This window comes from Pongo pygmaeus, chromosome 7, assembly GCF_028885625.2.
Source record: "Pongo pygmaeus isolate AG05252 chromosome 7, NHGRI_mPonPyg2-v2.0_pri, whole genome shotgun sequence".
Classification (NCBI taxonomy): Eukaryota; Metazoa; Chordata; class Mammalia; order Primates; family Hominidae; genus Pongo; species Pongo pygmaeus.
Window position 1 is genome coordinate 82216655 of NC_072380.2, and position 15448 is coordinate 82232102.

The following is a 15448-nucleotide window of genomic DNA, read 5'->3' on the forward strand; positions in this document are numbered from 1 at the left end:
TGACTGAAATGTTAAGAATTTTAGTCATATTTCATTGTCCAGTCACATGTCTTCTCTTCTGACTTGCAAAGTTTTTTTTTTTTTTTTTTTTTTTTGGTAGAGACAGGGTCTTGCTATGTTGCCCAGGTTGGCCTTGAACTCCTGGCCTCGAACTCCTGGCCTCAAGCAATCCTCCCGCTTCAGCCTCCCAAAGTGCTGGGATTTGAGGCATGAGCCACAGTGCCCAGCCTTGGTTTGTGTAGTTTTTGACTGGAGGATTGCACCAGCTGGGCATGGTAGTACACAACTGTAATCTCAGCTTCTTGGGAGGCTGAGGTGGAAGGATTGCTTAAGGCCAGGAGTTCAAGACCAGCCTGGGCAACATAGCGAGACTCCATCTCTAAAAAATAAAAATTAAAAGAAGATTGCAGTCATTCTTATGCTGTTCACCTGTATGTAATGCGACATCTTTCTCTGGCTGCTTTCATGGTTTCCCTTTTCATCACTGGCATTCATCCATTTGATTGTGGTGTGTCTTGATGCGTGTATGTTGATGTGTCTATAAGTAAATGAGTGTGGGTGGTGCATGTATTTTATCCTACTTGAGGCTTGTGAGCTTCTTGGATCTGTGGTGTGTATCATTCATCAGATTTGGAAAATTTTGTCTTTATTTCATTAAATATTGCTGTTATGCCATAGTTCACCTCTTTCTTCACAGATCTACTTCTTCACATACATTCGGGTCTGCTCCTCTGTGATTTCTGTGGACTTCTCTTTCTTGGGGGAAACCGAGAAGAGAGAATTCAGTGGGATGAACTGTAGTCGTCATCAATGCCATTGGTCTTGAGACCACAACTGGCACTTGCCTTCTTTCTTCTCCTCCATTCACTCTAAATTCCCCTCATCCTCAGCAATCACCTCAGGAGGCCTTGGCTTCCCTGGCGGTGTGACCCAAATCTTCATTCCTGAGGGCTCTGAGTCTTTCAGTCCAGATTTGCTGCATGTGTCCATTCACAGTTACAATGGATCTAGGCAATTCTGGGATGTGCTGGACAGCCCTACTTCCTCCTGCCAATCAGGGTTAATTGCCCTGCCACTGTAGTGACTCTTCTCACCTGCTGGTTCTGGGCATGTGAAGTCCTAAGTGTGCCAGTGGCGGCCGTAACTTGTAGTTCAATGGACCCTTACCATGTCCACTGGCAAGTGTGCTCCCTTCGAGATCAGGACCTCCAACGCTGCAGCACCCAGAGTTTCAGGGATGACAAGGATAAAATTCCCCAGTGGGCTATTGGGAATCATGTTGAAAGGGGCCATTCCTGCTTCCATCCCTTGGGTCCCGGATCCACATATTCTCTGATTAAGGACACAGTGCCATTTAGAGGTTTCTGATTCAGTGCATAAGTTGAATCCTGAAGGAGTGTGCCTCCGAGCTAGCACTTCCCATTGTGTTTCAGGAAGCTGCTCCCAAGCTCTGTGAGGCCAGCTGCTTCAACCTGGAGCAGTCTGTCATATGACCATGGACCCTATGGCCAGGGGCCCCCTCCTGCCCCACCTTCACTAGGAAGTTGGGCCTCTTGTCAGATACTCTGCTGCTTGTAATTCTATGCTTGTTAATCAGGAATCCCCCAAGCCTGGCAGAGGCTCTGTGGTCAGGGAAGGTCAATCCATGCCCGGGTATCTAAAGCAGTGAGGATGAACTGCTGACCCTCCAAGACTGAAGGGGCACGATGTAGTTGGCTTTCACAGATCTGGTCTGGAGATATAGTGCCATACTGGGGCTCAGTATTGGTCCCTGTTGCTCACAAGTTGGACATTCAGAGGCAGCAATGGCTAGCTCTGCCTTGGTAAGTGAAAATCCACATTGTTGGGCCCATGCAGAGCCCTGTCTCTGCCACCGTGGTCATGCCATTCATGTCTCCAGCCATTCTGGGGTGACTGAAGGTGGCTCATGTCCACTGGCAAGTCATTTTGTCTACTTGGTTGTTCAGTGCGTCTCCTGTGGTAGATGTTTCCAGTGGGCATTAACATGCAAATCAGAAGTCCTTGAACTGTCTACCCATTTCCATATGCATATCCACACGCCTCTTTCTCAGGATTCCTTGTCTCCAATCTTCCAATCTGTTTCCTTCCAAGTCCCTGACCAGATGCTGAGACCATTGGTCATTGGCCAGGAATTTGTACATATTTTCCCTTCAGGCCACTTTTCCTCATACGTATCTACTCCTTGCAGCTTCCCCCGTTGAGAACATTGTTCCTTCTTTCAGGGCCACCCGTCAGTGTGGCTAATGTCTGCTTTTAGCTCTACGCATGAACTGAGCAGATCCATCTGTAAACCAAGCTTGGGCTTTTTCCTTCTCATTTAGCCAGTCATATGGGCTCTCCCTAGTAGGCTGTACACATAACCAGGGGAGGGCATGGGTGCATCTGTTGTGGGTGACATGGGCCTTTGGGCTTCTTGCTTGTGCAGCTTACTCATGCCCTGTGGCCCCTCCAGGACCCAATCCTGATGGATCACTTCCATTTTATGATTGCTGCTGGACACGTGTGACTTTATGACTTGTTGGGTCCAACAGAACCCAGTTCCCAGCAGTCACTTATGGACGTGTGGTCACATGGTGTTTGGTGGCCAAGGGTTCTATCTCCACCAGGCTCCAGTAACAGTTGCTTCTCAAACAGCATAAGCTGCTCTGCTGTGGATATCATGGTCTTGCTCCAGAATCCCAGGAGGCTGCGATCTGATTCTTTCACCAGAGCTCACCATTACCCATCCCCTCACACTGCCTCCTTTCCAACTGCTGACTACCCCTACCCCACCAACACCATAGGGTCTGAAGTTCAGATGGTCCAAGTAGCAGTGCGGTTTGCACTGTGGCCTGGACCTGTCACATAACCCTTTCCTGCTCCAGGCCTCACTCAAAGCTGGAAGCCTTCTGTGTCGCCTGGTTTACAGGCTGGAGAAGTATTCCTACATGTGGAAGGCACTGAATAGTAGTCCTCAGAGTGGAGGGTGTTACCTGCAAAACTCAAATAGCTCTACCAGGAGCTGTGCCTCCTTGTTTGTGGTAGGAGATTCCAGATGCAGCAATTTGCCTTTCACTTTGAAGTGGTTATCTGGGCATGCCCTCCATCACTGGACCTCTGAAAATGTCACTGAAGCAGCCAGTCCTTGAGTCATCACAGCATTTACTTCCCACGAGCTTACCAAGACTTCTGATATATGAGCCTCTCATCTGTCCTGTGCAATCAGCACAATGTCACTGATAGAATGCGTCAGTCTCATGTTCTGTTTGATGTCTGCGTGGTCCAGGTTCTCTTTGGACTATATCATGACAGAAGTTGGGAAACTTAATATAGTCCTGAAATAAACTATAAATGAATATTCCTGTTTCTCTTGTTTGAAAGCAAATATTTCTGGTTTTCTTTTCTAATTACAATGGAAGAGAATGCACTTGCCAAATCACTGGCTGCATCACCACGTACCTGATGCCTAGTCTGCTACGGTGACAATATCACATCCAGCCTTGCAGCTGCAATCAGAAATTGAAGTTGGTTGCATCTGTGGCAGTCTACAGTCATTCTCCGGGGGGCAAAAGCAGGGATCACCCTGCAAATGCTAAGGGCCAGCACTCTGTATTCTATATGAAGGTCTTTAATGGTGCTCATCTGCACCTCCCCACTCCACCCCAAGGCAGTACAGGCCAGCAACCCAACATGAGGATTATTCCAACTGCCAAGCATAAAATTCCTGTTGTATAATCAGGGACTTGGGAAAAGCCAACTGGGACCATGGAACCACTGGGCCCACTGTGAATGGGACTTCAGCCAGTACTCCATTGATGACTCGGCCCCCACTCTAGTAGGGGCTCGGGATAACGCTCATGTTTTCAGATATTAATGTCAACTCAGACCCTGTGCCAAGAATCCTTTAAATGTCTCCCAGTGTATAGTCACCTGAGTAAATGACCATAGCTCCCTTTAGGGAAATACTGGGGGAATCCTTACAGTATATATTTGCCATGAGATTGCAGGGTTCTTACCCCAAGGGTCTTGGCCACCTCCTATCAGTGAATTTTGGATTTGAAAATTGGCTCAGTTCTGGAAACTGAACAAGAATCATGACTTTTAATTGAGGCAACTGCTCCTTCATTCTTTGCTTTTTTTTTTTTTTTTTTTTTTTAAAGTTTGTGATATGACCTTTATTGAGCTTATCCACCAGAGTGGAAATAATGTCTGTACAAAACCAAATGTTTGTTACTCTAACTTCTGCATCACAATTAAAATCCAAACAGTTTTTAAAAAACAGTCCACTCAGTCAAAACCCACTACTTCAGAATCAATAGCTTCTTTGAAGCCACGGTAATACTTAAATATGGTTAAGACTGGAATGCAGAAATTTGGTTGGTTGGAAAGCTAATTAAACTTCCAAATTGCTCACATAGAATTTCAAAAAGGCAAAATTGTGTTTTTTACAGAGATGCAGTCCACTGGAATCCCCAACACCGGACAGCTGGCAGAGTATTTAGAGTCCTGAGATATCAAGGAATCCAGGCAGCCTTTAGACAGTCTTCTGTTGTCCTGTCTTCCCAATCAGAGATTTGTGGATGTGTGGAATTACACCACCACCAGCAATCGTAGCCTTGATGAGAGAATCCAATTCTTCATCTTCACAGATAGCAAGTTGCAAGTGACCAGTGGTACTACGCTTTACCTTTAAGTCTTTGGATGCATTTCCTGCCAGTTCAAGTACCTCTGCGTTGAAGTACTGCAGGATGGCTGCGCTGTACACAGCGGCAGTCGCGCCCACACGTCCATGATTGGTCGTCCTAGATTTCAGGTGTAGATGAATACGGCCAACTGGGAACTGTAAGCCGGCTCTCTGCGAGCGGGAAACTGCCTTTGTCTTGGCCTTTCCGGAGTCCTTCCCAGCCTTACCGCCAGCCATTTCGAATTCTGCTGAAGCTCAAGCAAGGCAGAGAAAGGGCTAATCAGACCCATGGCGAGACTCCTTCGTCCCACCGCAATTCAACTGCCCATTCTTATCTTTTTTGATTGTAGCTGTTAAGCCGATAGCTCCCGGTAGGGAAGGATGGGCCTTCTCTACAAGCCCAGAAGGCTCAGGGAGCTTCAGAGTCAATAGCTTCAGAAGTATCCATCCAGATATTTCCACCCATGTTGAAGGGCCCCAGGCTTTTCCTACAAGGGTTCTATCTTTTGCGTAACAGACCTTCCTTAGTTCAGCATCTAAACCTCTTAACAATTAGCTCCTTAACCTGCCAATCGCCTGAAAGTAGGGAGGAATCGAGGGGAGGCTAGAAGAGCGGAAAGACCGCAAAGGAAGGTTAGGTGAAAGGGTCTAAAAGTGCAGTCCCAAATCCAAGTTTGGCATGGCCGACAGAGTGCTTGAGTCAAGGTTGCTCCTTACAGCAGTCTTGTCTCCTGTTGGGTCTGCCTTGGTATCCCTGCCACATTTTATTTATTTATTTATTTATTTATTTATTTATTTATTTAGAGACAGAGTCTCACTCCGACACCCAGGCTGGAGTGCAGTGGCGTCATCTCGGCTCACTGCAACTTCCGCCTCCCCGGTTTAAGCGATTCTCCTGCCTCAGCCTCCGGAGCAGTTGGGACTACAGGCGCGCGCCACTGTGCCCTGCTATATTTTTTGTATTTTTAGTAGAGACAGAGTTTCACCATGTTGGCCAGGCTGGTCTCAAATTCCTGACCTCAGGTGATCCGCCCGCCTCGGCCTCCAAAAGTGTTGGGATTACAGGCGTGAGCCACCGCGCCCAGCTGATTTGGCTTCTTAATCACGCATCCAGAGGTGCTGGCTGGCTCCTGACCCGGGAGACATCTGTGGGAACTTCGCTTGCTTCTTGACGTTACTCACTGCTTGCCATTCAGCTTTCCAGGGGCTACAAAATGAGTCACCACCCTTTTATCAGCTTTCAACTTACATTTTGTTGCTGTTGTTTCATCTCCTATTATCCTTGTCCTTGTGGGTTTATGCCTTTATAAAAAGGCATTTGGGCCAGGCGCGGTGGCTCATGCTTATAATCCCAGCAGCATTTTGTGAGGCCGAGGCGGGTGGATCACTTGAGGCTGGGAGTTTAAGACCAGCCTGGGCAACATAGTGAAACCTTTCCGTCTCTACAAAATGTAAAAAATTAGCTGGGCTAGGACTACGCCTGTGGTCCTAGCTACTCAGGAGACTGAGGTGGAAGGATCACTTGAGCCCAGGAGTTCGTGGATGTAGTGAGCTATGGTTATGCCACTGCACTCCAGCCCGGGTGACAGAAATCCTGTGTGTGAAAAAAAAAGGCATTTGGCTGGGTGCAGTGGCTCATACCTGTAATCCCAGCACTTTGGGAGGCCGAGGTGGGCAGATCACTTGAGGTCAAGAGTTCGAGACCAGCCTGGCCAACATAGTAAAACCCCATCTCTACTATAGATACAAAAATTAGCTGGGTGTTGTGGTGCACACTGGTAGTCCTAGCTACTTGGGAGGCTGAGGCAGGAAAATCGCATGAACCTGAGAGACAGAGGTTGCAGTGAGCCGAGATCACACCACTGCACTCCAGCCTGGGCCACAGAGTGAGACTCTGTCTCAAAAAAAAAAAAAAAAAAAAAAGGCATTTGTGTTAGTGGGATATGGGAGGGAGCTGAAGTAGTCATGGGTTCAGTCCTCCATTCTAACTGACCTCTTTAATAGGCTATTAACTGATTTCCCTGGAATTTTTTTAAAAAAAATTTGGCCCCGTGTGGTATTTCATTTTTAAAATTTATTTTAACTTTTTGTTGTTGTTTTTGAGACTGAGTTTTACTCCTGTTGCCCAGGCTGGAATGCAGTGGCATAATCTCAGCTCGCTGCAACCTCTGCCTCCTGGGTTCAAGCAATTCTCTTGCCTCAGCCTCCCGAGTAGCTGGGATTACAGGCACGTGCCACCACACCCAGCTGATTTTTTGTATTTTTTTTTTTTTTTGTAGAGACAGGGTTTCACCATGTTGGCCAGGCTGGTCTCAAACTCCTGACCTCAGGCGATCCACTTGCCTCGGCCCCCCAAAGTGCTGGGATTACAGGCGTGAGACACCGTGCCCAGCCGTAATTAACTTATTTTTTAAATTCAGACATTTCTCCACATAGTTGCTGGCCTTTTGAAAACAAAAATTAGGTCCTATTACTCCCTTTTAAAAACTCTCCAGGCCAGGCGTGGTGGCTCATGCCTGTAGTCCCAGCACTTTGGGAAGCCAAGGGGGCGGGGGTGGATTATCTGAGGTCAGGAGTTCGAGACCAGCCTGACCAACATGGAGAAACACCATCTCTACCAAAAATACAAAATTAGCGGGGCATGGTGGCACATGCTTCTAATCCCAGCTACTCGGGTGTCTGAGGCAGAAGAATTGCTTGAACCTGGGAGGCGGAGGTTGCAATGAGCCCAGATTGCGCCATTGCACTCCAGCCTGGGCAACAAGAGCGAAACTCCGTCTCAAAACAAAAACAACAAAAACGAAAACAAACAAAAACTCTCCACTGGCTTCCATACTTAGAATAAGAACCAAGTTCCTTGCTTTGGTCCTTGAGACTTGGGATGATCTGGCCCCAGGCTGCGTTCTGGCCCTCGCCTCCTGAGCTTGCCCCTCAAGTGTCTTTCTAACCACACAATGGCCTCACCGTCCTTCAGATATCACAAGTTGGTTTTGTCTCCTGACCTTTATACCTGCTGTTTGTTCTACCTGGAACACACCTCCCAGTTTCTTCCATGTCAGGCTCCCTCACTTTCTGATCTCTGACCAAATGATGAAAGGGTCAATCCATCAGAAGGGCATGTAACTGTTATATTGGTGCTATGTGCCAAATAGTGTTTCAAAATACAAAAGCAGAGATAATATACTTGAAGGGAGAAAGAGACCTCAGTAACTGATAGCAAACCAGATTAAAAATTAGTAAGGAACCACTTATAGTCTGTCTACAAGTTTGGAAGTTAAAGGATGAATAAAGATACAACCTGCAAAATGAATCCAGCTTTAGCATGTTTATGTGCATTTCGGACAAAGAAAACAAGGCAAGGAAGCTTACCAGAGATAGTGTGGGGCATTATATAATGATAAAAGAGGCCGGGCGCGGTGGCTCAGGCCTGTAATCCCAGCGCTTTGGGAGGCCGAGGTGGGCGGATCACAAGGTCAGGAGATCGAGATCATCCTGGCTAACGCAGTGAAACCCCGTCTTTACTAAAAATACAAAAAATTAGCCGGGCGTGGTGGCGGGCGCCTGTAGTCCCAGCTACTCGGGAGGGTGAGGCAGGAGAATGGCGTGAACCCGGGAGGCGGAGCTTGCAGTGAGCCAAGATTGCGCCACTGCACTCCAGCCCGGGCGACAGAGTAAGACTCCGTCTCAAAAAAAAAAAAAAAAAAAAAAAAAAAAAAAAAAAAAATGATAAAAGAGCCAGTTTGTCTTGAGAAATGTATATGCTCCTAATAACATAGCTTCTGAATGAAGAAGCAAAAATCAACAGAACTGAGAAAAATTCCAAACCATAACTGGAGACTTTGTTAGCATTAGTAGACAAAATGTGTGGGATGCTGCCAAAAGCTGTAAAGAGGACGTATAGCCTTGAAATGTATATAGTAGGAAAAAAAAAAAAAGGTTGAAAAATTTATACATTCTCAAGAAGTTAGAAAAAAACCTACCAAAATAAACCCAAAGTAAACACAAACTAGGAAAAAAAATTGGTTCAAATATGCAGTAGGTGGAATAGACAGGTTTAAAAAGTAAGAGGAGACATTCTGAAGAATTAAACTGGAGGCCAGACAACTCTAGCCATACGGCTTCAGTCATGAGTTCTACCCAAAATACAAAGAAATACCTATCTTACCAAACTTACACATTTATTCCAGGTGCCAAAGAATGTTCATTTCCACCATAGTCCATGGAAGTTATTTGTGGCTATTACTAACCTTTTTTGCCAAATCAATAAATGAAAAATAGCATCTCCTTACTATTTGTTTGCAACTTATTATGATGTTCAACACCTAATATTAGCCATTTTTCACTTTCAGTATGTTCATCTCTTTCGCTCATTTTCCTACTTTTTTCATTTTTAACTTTGTATTTTAATATGATTTTGTTATACATTATATTTGGTGAGTCTACAGTATATATGACTTATGTATATGTAGAATATTAGAATATTTTTGGTAGAATATATATATTATATATTAGGTTTATATGTATACACATATAATATATATAAATCTAATATATAAATCTTACATATCATAAATCTTATATACACTTATACACACACAAATATATGTATAGTTACTTATCCATTTCTTAATAACTTGTTTTTCAAAAGATGTTTCCACTTTTCTGATAATGCAAACATAAGCTTCCAGCAATTTTACATTTATATTTAACCCTTGATCCATTTGGCATTTGTTAATATCATGGGGTAGGGAATTAAGCTTGGTATTTCACTCAAATGTGACCAACTGTCTCAACACCATTTTTTTTTAGAACAATGATTCTGTGAATTAGAAATGAAATCTGTCATATATTGATTTTATATTTACACAGCAATCTGTCTCTGGGCTCTTTTTCAAAGAGTATTTATTCCTAAGTAAAGGAATAGAGTATTTATTCATACCTGTGTTAAGTATTTTATACCACAAATCAATAGATTATAAAATTTGTTAGAAATCCCACATCTTCCAAATTTCTCATTATCATACATTTTTTCTTCCAAATGCATCTTATCTTTTGATTTTGATAGGGATTGTCATGAATTTGGGGAAAGAATGGATGGTCTTATATTTGGGTCTTTCTGGGTTCATAGCATGTCTCCATTTTTTAAAATCTACATCTTTTGATTAACCTTTAGTTTTCTTCACAAAGGTCTGTGACACTTCCTGTTAGGTGTAATTCCACTTAATAAGCATTGTATTATTTTGTTATTGTGAATGGGCATATTTTAAAGATACAATTTCAAAATTAGTGTGGATAGATGGTATTGATTTTTGTATAGTCTAACCATCTTACAGAGCTTTTCTATTCATTCCAAAAGCAGGGCAAAACCAAAAACCCCAAAACCCAAAAACCTTTGGGGTTTTCCCATAATCAAATTGTCAAAAATGTTTTCTGTCTATTCTCGTATTAGTACTTTATTTCTTAGTCTTGGTAGTGGGGCTCCTTGTTTTGTTGACTTTAATTAATACTTTTAGTTCACCATTCAGATGTTTCATTGGGAATGCCATCAGATAACTTTAAATACATTTATGACATTTAATTTTCCTAGCTTTATTTTTTTTAAATGAATGAGAGCTAACATTTGTCCTACACAAATTTATCAAATGGCACTCATTGTTAATCATGTTTTTTTCTTCCTTTAATCTGTTAAAATAGTTAATAACATTGATATAGTTTTCTAATCATTTTTTGGGGGATCTTTTAAAAGTACAATTCCAGGTTGTATTTCCTAATATTTCACATAGTTTATGATCTAGGTTTCAGGTACTGTACTTGTACTGCTTATCAACTTCTAAACCATTATGGATATTCTAATGTGTGATACGACCTTCCTAAGCCAGTCAGAAGTCCACATTATTCTTATAAATGTGTCTGGAGATTTGGGAGTGGAAGGTGGAACAGTATGGTGAAGAGTCATCTAGGACTCAATGGAACTAGATGTGGCTTATATTTGCCATTAAGTTATCAGATAATCCTTTATTTCAAATGTAAAAATTTATAAAATGGGTTATTGGAAGAATTAAATGTTAAGGTGCTGTGAACAGTGTCAACTACCATATAAATATAAATTATTAAATTACAACGTCTTTTTAAATGCAATTATGAAAGAAGATACAATATAAACCATTAAAATCTCTAAAGCCATGTAAAACCCGAAGGCATTAAAATTTATTAAATGATGCAATAACAACAGAATTCTTTATTTACAATAGCATTATTTAACATCAAATAAGCAAATAGCATCAGCAAAGCAATATTAACTTGCATAAATGTATTTAAAATTTCTCTGAATATATCTACCTTTGCATAAACTGCTCACACTAGAAATACAAACATCAATGCAGGTGAACAAAGTGATGTTCAGAGTCAACTCCATTTTGAAAATAAATCACAACCTGAAACACTGTAAGCTTTCTCCTGAAGAACCATAGTTAATATATTGCTTAATTTTACCCTTGTATAATCTTTTCATATACACACATCTCAGATGCAACTTCATGAGGAACTGTACAAATAAAACTCACAAATGACAAAGAAAAAAAATGACAGTTAAATGTTTGAAGAAATGTATCATCATCACTATTCAAACAACATAAAGGTTAAGTGATGATGCACTTATTCAAAAATTGTACACAATTCACTATACAAATATAATACATCGGACAGCTATGTAGGAATATACAAGACTTAAAAACAGATCTAAGGCATTATGCTAGATTTTAGCATTTTGAGGTTCTTGCACATAGCTTTTACCTGTAGTAAGAAACTTAAAAGATTTTGTTTTAGTCTATAAAGAAACACCAGGGAGAAAATTCTAATTAAAATCGAAGCCACTACAGTAATTTTCTTTTGTGCAGAGAATGCTTTGCTCTTAGGCAGCATACTACCATACAAACACTAGAAAATTTTAAATTCACACCAACAATTAATGGCTTAAGTTGCATTTCAAAATTGATTGTGTATCTTTGGGTTCTGCAAGTGGATCTGTGCCACCCATTTCATGTGTTAAGCCCATATGAACTCCATTTTTGAACACAGATTAAAAATTGCATTATATAAACTGCAAAAACATTGCTTTCGATTATTACAGGCCATAAGAGATACACATAGGGGGAGGGGCATTTTAATCTTTGAGTCAAACGAATTCATTATAGTAAAACAGCTCACTTCACTTTTTAAACTTACCACATTACATGAACACTTAAAATGAGTTTTACAACCAAGTTAATGTATGTATACTTTTCACATTATGTTTTTCACATTTAGTAATATAAGTGAAACACTGATTATTTGTTCTATTAAACAAAAACCAAGTACTCAGTCTAACAAATTTATTGTGTACAGCATGAGAAATACTGATAATGAAGGGAACTGATTTGGCTTTTGCTTCTATAGTGATCAATATGATCAGAGGATTCCTTCACTTACTTTTCTTCTCCTAACTAGATGTAAAACAAAATCCATTACCTGATTGAAACCGTAAGAGAATTTATCATTTCTTTTCCTTCAAAACAGCAATGATCATGAATTATTATAAATTACCAGTATCATGAAGTTGCGGATTTGCCTGAATTAGGATTGACATTAAAATACAGCAGGCAGATGGATAAAAAAGAAGAGATAGGTAGATAGTTTTGGACGGTGTTGTAGTGAAAAGGGACTTGAAACTCAAAACAAATCCAGTTTAAACTCCATTTCTCTTTTGTGCTGTGTGAAGTTAAAAGTCATTCTAATTCACATATTTCTAAACATTAAAACTGGTCACACTGAATTGTATGCCACATGAGCCTCAGCCCACGGGGAGGTCCTGGAGTTCCGGGTCAACATCTGCTTGTTTTTTCCATCACAGTTGGGCAACCCAATGGTTTGGTGGAGAAAAGTAGAGCCTTTTGAGGGGATATATGAACTGGTGGCCACTGAGAAGTGCTGTTCCTTGGCCACCTCCCTGTATTGAGACCCCTCTCAAGTGGAAAAAAGTAGCAAAATGCAAATTTCCAGAAAGTTTCTTTAGTATGGAGCAACATTTTCAGACTGTCTACTTACCATCTATCTTTGGGCTATATCTCTTTCTATATTTCCATAATCTGTACATATAGAGAGAGATATAAGTATAAATAGGGGTAGTTTGTACATTTTTCACCCTGCCACAAATAAACAATCAAATTTCAAGGAAAAACTTCTCTGTTCCTAAAAAGCCTGGCTAATGAGATATTATAAAATGCTTTGCTTTTCAGACATCAAAAAGATATCATTCTGAAATTTAGGTAAGAAAGGTATTGGGGGTTAAGGAGAAATAGCTCAAAAAAGGTCATCAGTTTCTTGGTATTGCAGTTGTCTGAAACTGACACCTATTAATAAAAGATTATTCCCCTACCAGAGTGGGCAAGAAAAACAACCATAAAAGTGGCCTGCTTAGTAACATGTAGTCTTTCTAAGGTTCATTAAGAAAGAATATAAACATATAAAAATCAAGAATTGGTTCCTACAGCGGCTGCATATCATATAGATTAGATAAATGACTTATAAGCAGAATCACAAGGTTTAGAAAATAAAAAGTCTTAAGTCTACAAATTAGGTCTAATCAAGGCATTGATATCCTTTACAAAACACCTTTAGGAGACATTGCTATGAAGATATCTAATTTAATACTGAAGTACCTCATTTTTGAGTCAATTCCACAATATGTATACCTCACAAAAATTATACAATTAAAACACATAAGTTCTCAACTTAAATTATTGCTTGTTTACATATAAATTGGATTTTATGTACCTTACAAAACTTCGGCTTAGTCAGCACTGCTAAAAAACAAAATAAAAAACACATGGCAGAGGTTAAATCTGTCGTGATATCTGCTATCAATTTAAACACACTGGCGTTTTCTCCCATTTTGGAGGCCAGAGTTGCTGGGGAACAGAATAAACATGCTTCCAAAGCAGGTATCCTTAGCTCGATCGGTATCAAGTCTTAACTTTGCTCTTCTCCTTGCCAGTAAATGCGTTTTTTCTTTTTTTTCTGAAATTCAATACTTAGCAATTGGTAAGTGGCTGGCAAAACATTTAAGGAAATAAAGGGCTTACCTGGTTTCTGTAGCTTATATTATTTTTTAAAAAAGGAATGAAAGTAGGGAGTATGGGGAATGAGAGAGGGGAAGGGAAGAGTCAGGCTGACAGGGAAGAAGAGATGCTGATTCAAGCTGTCTGATCAAACTAAAAGGGACTTAATTTAGAAATGAAAATTATTTCTTCTCGATTCATGATTCAGGTGAACCAGTTTGGTTTTAACAAAGAAAAAACAAGGAAAAAATATTTGCTAATGTTAACAGCCCTCTCACAGGCTCCTTTTCATCTGTTCAGTAACTGGAGACACTTTCCAACATGGTCTTTAGAGCTTTCTAGAGATACGACTGTGACTTTGTTGGTCTTCACGCACTGGGTGTGTCTGTAAATACAGCGCTGTCCACGGTGTCTGTCCTGCTTCCATCCCAAATTCAGGCTTTAGCTTAAAACATCTTTAGTTTAATTTTTTAAAAAATTCTTTTCTTTCCCCCAGATAAAATCTTTATCTTTTGCACTAGACTGTTAGCCAGGGAAAACAAAGCAAGAAACCAGTGTCTGGAACCGAACAGGAACAGAACAAGAGCATGGTTCTCCTTTAAATACATACATTTAAATACATTCAATCTGACATGGGTATGAAATTTGCCTGTCAACATTTACTTTTGCAGGAGAGATCTAAGTTGCACTAAGGTGAATGCAGTGAACAGACTGAGCGACTGTCTGGATGCGAGCTTCAGACTGTCAAAGAGAAGAGGCAGCTCCTCCTGCCACAGCTGAGTGGACGCCACCCTGGGAACCAGGGCCAGGCCTGTCTGCTCTAGCAGAACTGGCTGGCAGGTCAGTTGGGTTGAAACAAATAGACACAGCTCTCCAGACTGGAAGTGTTTTGAGCAAGTGAGCCCGGTCAGCTGAAGAAGCAACTGGCTTCAGCAGTGTCAGCAATATTTCTGTAGGAAAACAGATAAAAAGTTGTGAAATATCTTTGAGGTTTTGAAAAAACCATCATAAAGCCCATCACAAAAACATCAAAATTCCTGACTGTTTTCAATAAAGCAAATCACAGAGGCCGCATCTGGATGAGTACATTCGATGTGGAGGTGAACAGGCAGAGGGCGCCATTCCTCCCTCCACACAATGCTTCCAGGAGCCAAGGAGGAGCCCAGCGAATCCTACATGCTATTTCTTGCAAGCCATCGTCTGCAAATGGATGATGAATCTCTCCTTAATGATCGCTTTCCAACCAACAACATCCTAGCTCAATTTCATTTCTCCCACCTTCAATAAAGATGACTGAACAATTCACCCAGCTGCTTTTTGGCAGCATCTGATCCAGAAGGGGCCACTGCTTCCTAATTCTTCCTCAAATTCATCCAGTACAAACCCTTCTTCTATAAAATGGCCCTCCTGATTTTCCCTAATCAGATACTCCCAAGGTTCTCTGGGTGTGTTCTCCCTGGCTTCAGCAAGCTAGATCATGATGGGTTTTGACTCCTGGAGCGTTCTTTTTTTTTTTTTTTTTTTTTTTTTTTTGAGACGCAGTCTTGCTCTGTTGCCCAGGCTGGAGTGCAGTGGTGCTATCTCAGCTCACTGCAACTCCCATTTCTGGTTCAAGTGATTCTCCAGCTTTGGCCTCCCAAGTAGCTGGGACTACAGGCGCCCACCATCG

The 15448-nt window shown here is 41.4% G+C and overlaps 2 protein-coding genes across 34 annotated transcripts in view; both read right to left on the reverse strand.

The window, feature by feature from the left end:
• Window positions 1–4534: 4534 nt before the first annotated feature.
• Window positions 4535–4945, reverse strand: LOC129042705 (histone H2A.Z-like). The gene has a single exon (XM_054498969.1). The coding sequence runs from the start codon at window positions 4919–4921 to the stop codon at window positions 4535–4537; it is 387 nt and encodes a 128-aa protein (XP_054354944.1). The 5' UTR covers window positions 4922–4945.
• A 5924-nt stretch (window positions 4946–10869) lies between these two features.
• Window positions 10870–15448, reverse strand: part of NCOA2 (nuclear receptor coactivator 2) — a 296302-nt gene continuing 291723 nt past the window's right edge. For all 33 annotated transcript variants that reach the window (XR_008504321.2, XR_010127229.1, XR_008504317.2 and 30 more), the window contains one exon: window positions 10870–14729. Coding sequence is in view for 13 of the 33 variants with exons in the window: in XM_054499894.2 (XP_054355869.2) it covers window positions 14718–14729 (12 nt within the window). In the remaining 20 variants the exon portion in view is untranslated. The remainder of the gene's footprint in view (window positions 14730–15448) is intronic.